This window comes from Lactuca virosa, chromosome 1, assembly GCF_052849685.1.
Source record: "Lactuca virosa cultivar CGN04683 chromosome 1, Lactuca_virosa_CGN04683_v6, whole genome shotgun sequence".
NCBI classification, from domain to species: Eukaryota; Viridiplantae; Streptophyta; class Magnoliopsida; order Asterales; family Asteraceae; genus Lactuca; species Lactuca virosa.
In genome coordinates this window covers 304849685-304852564 of record NC_136426.1, presented here as the reverse complement: position 1 = coordinate 304852564, position 2880 = coordinate 304849685, and the positions used below count along the sequence as shown (strand labels likewise).

The window sequence follows — 2880 nt, the reverse complement described above, 5'->3', positions numbered from 1 at the left end:
TTGCGAGTTATACAATAAGAAACGTAATGGAAACCCTAATATACAAGGGTTAGATGAGTTGACCGGTTTGACTTGTTGACTTTAGTTGACTTTGACTTGGCCAAAAATTGACGGTTGTCACACTATTACCGATGACCAAAATCGTTGATTAAAAGAAATTAAAAAATGAAAAACTTTATTACTGGCGACTTCATCATTAACGGCGACATGAAGTATTACTGACGACATAAGCATTAGCGGCGACAATTCTCTTTAGCGGCGACAAATTACCGGCGACACGTCGCCGCTATTACCATTACTGGCGACATTCAGACCCTTAGTGGCGACTTTTGTCGTCACTAATTGCCTTTTTCTAAAATGGGTACATGAAACTTAAACTCCATTTTGGTTTAAAAGAGTACAATACGATCAAATTTGATCTTATACCATTTCTTTACACCATAATAGTATAACAAATGGTGATGGGATGGAATAGGTTTATACCAAAAGGGTATAAAAATGGGATTTGGTGATGGTTGAATATGTTCTAAGAAGTTATCATTTATGTAGTCATGACTACAGTTATCATTTCACACTCCAAGATCAATTAAATTTTCTGTATTATAAAACTGAAATAAAATTTCTAATATTCGTCATAGGAAACATTATTATAGCCGGTTAGTTGATGTGGATAATATTTGACATGACACTTGATATGATAGCATCTCGAATACATGAATAGCTAACAAGGCTGTGAAAATGCTAGTGCCGATGCTGATGCTGCTCCAAATTCCACTTCGTCCATGGCTTTTATGACCTCCTGATCATAAAACAAACATCCTAGGATTTAACTTATCTCTACCACAGATGATCGTGTAGCTTTCCTATAGCTGTATTATGAAATAAATAACAAAAAAGAAGCAACTTACCTGAAGTAACAGTAGGTATTCCGGATGGAACGTGACCCTCAGATGGCGTGAGAGCAGTCTCTCCTGGAGAATAAGCGTCTGAAACATTAGAATACCACATACTACAACTGATCCCAAGAATCTCCCACCCTGTTCTATTCTCAACATAAGATCTATAGTTCTCCAATCGATCCTCCAAGCAGTTTTGACAATTCAACTTGCTCAAATTTCTACTGCACTGAGCCAAACCATATCGTTTCCCATCCTCTCCAAGATTAATATCTGTAGCTTGATACATCAATGGTTGATCTGGAACTGTGCTAGCTAAATCTTGCATCATCAGATACCCTTTTGAAAACGCCAATGGGTTATCCAATCCGTTGTGGCCAAATGAGGCCGATGAGAAGTTATCCCAAACTCCAAAGAAATACTCATCCGAAAACTTCAAAGTGCAGAAAGTGGATATAGTAGCCATGCTTCTGCCTTCTGGGCACCCGTCAAAGGTTTCAGTATACGATTTCAAACAGTTGGCACAGTTGGACGAGGATATGTTGGCTTTACATTGAACAACGCCATAAACTTGATCTGACATATTCCCGACGCTTGTTTCATAGAATCCGTTGCGAAGAGGTGCGTTTTTGGTAAGCAAATCCAAAAGGGTTCTAAAATTTGTGTTGAAGCTGGAGCTTACATTTGAGCATTTACCATGGCAAGATTTTAACGTAATCAAGAAGAGTAAAGTCAATAGCACAACCCTCACCATTTTTTAAAGATTCGATAGCTTTCGTAAGATGGATGGGGTAAATTGTTCTACACAGGGACCCTATTGCAGGCCAACTTTAAGCCCAACATTAAATAAAATATCCACCTGTCCCTTCATTTTTTTTAAGCTGTGTTGTTGGTTTTTCTTGTCAGTGGGCCGGTGTCAATAAACTACTAAATCGTGTGTTGCACTACTAAAGGAAAAAGTCAACCAGTTGACCAAATATAAAGATTGATAAACTTTTTTTTGAATGGATGACACTCAAGGGTAAATGACATTTCGTGTTTCCATCAATCCGTTTATAAGTTGTTGATATTTTAATAAAAGATGTTAGACTTCAACTTAAGATCATATTTATGTAGTCACATTTTTACCGTATCTAGCACGATAATATATATTCTTTTAGCCATTTAGGTAAATACAATTCGAAGGAGGCAATATTGCTTTACATAAACGCAATGATTAACTATATACAATTCACAGTAATTAATTTGATTTAGTAGAGATCTACAACAATAAATTATGGGTGTTACTAAAAAAACCTCCGTATAATGGGACATGTGTGTGAAGGTCAACACACACATTATACCCACACACATAGGGCCGGCAATTCTCGACACGACACGCGACACGACCCGCGACACGACACGAAATAAACAGGTTTGGGTTGAGTTTTTCAACACGCCAACCCGCCAACCCGCCAACCTGCCAACACGTTTATTAAACGGGTCATATATGGGTTTCTCAAAAAATAAATGGGTTGACCCACCAACCCGATTATATTTTTAATTAAAAAAATATATTTTTTATTTTTAAATGTATTGATATTTTGACTTGTGGTCCTAACTCATAAGGTCGTAAATAAGTTTGTAACCAATTGATTTTCCTCATTTTTTCCCTAAATCAAATGGCGTATCGGCGTATGGCTGTATGAGCGATTGAGGCATTGAACATGTTTCTATGAATGTTTTTAATTTTCATTTATATGTTTAAGACTTTAAGACTTAAGTAGTTAAGTGTCTAAAATTCAGATATGTTTGCATCAACCATCAAGAATTTATTCATGTTTAATTGTTAATTTTATTTATGGAATCCGACCCACGAACCCAAATCTAACCCACAAACCGGCCAACCTGTGAACTCGTATAAATAAATGGGTTCGTGGGTTATATATGGGTTTATGTTCCAAACCCGCCAACTCGTGACACGCCAACTCGTGACCTGTATATT

At 36.9% G+C, this 2880-nt stretch overlaps 1 protein-coding gene across 1 annotated transcript; it reads right to left on the bottom strand.

Annotated features, from left to right (window-relative positions):
- Window positions 1-362: 362 nt before the first annotated feature.
- LOC145109895 (antimicrobial ginkbilobin-2-like protein) lies at window positions 363-1735 on the bottom strand. The gene is made up of 2 exons (XM_079047022.1): window positions 909-1735; window positions 363-799 (listed from the first exon to the last, which is right to left on the bottom strand). The coding sequence occupies exons 1-2, from the start codon at window positions 1648-1650 to the stop codon at window positions 648-650; spliced, it is 894 nt and encodes a 297-aa protein (XP_078903148.1). The 5' UTR covers window positions 1651-1735; the 3' UTR covers window positions 363-647.
- Between the last annotated feature and the right edge of the window lie 1145 nt (window positions 1736-2880).

Coding starts and splice junctions, on each gene's coding strand:
- LOC145109895 (XM_079047022.1), bottom strand. CDS start 1,650: ATGGTGAGGGTTGTGCTATTGACTTTACTCTTCTTGATTACGTTAAAA. Junction 800..908: donor AATACCTACTGTTACTTCAG/GTAAGTTGCTTC, acceptor TTTTATGATCAG/GAGGTCATAAAAGCCATGGA.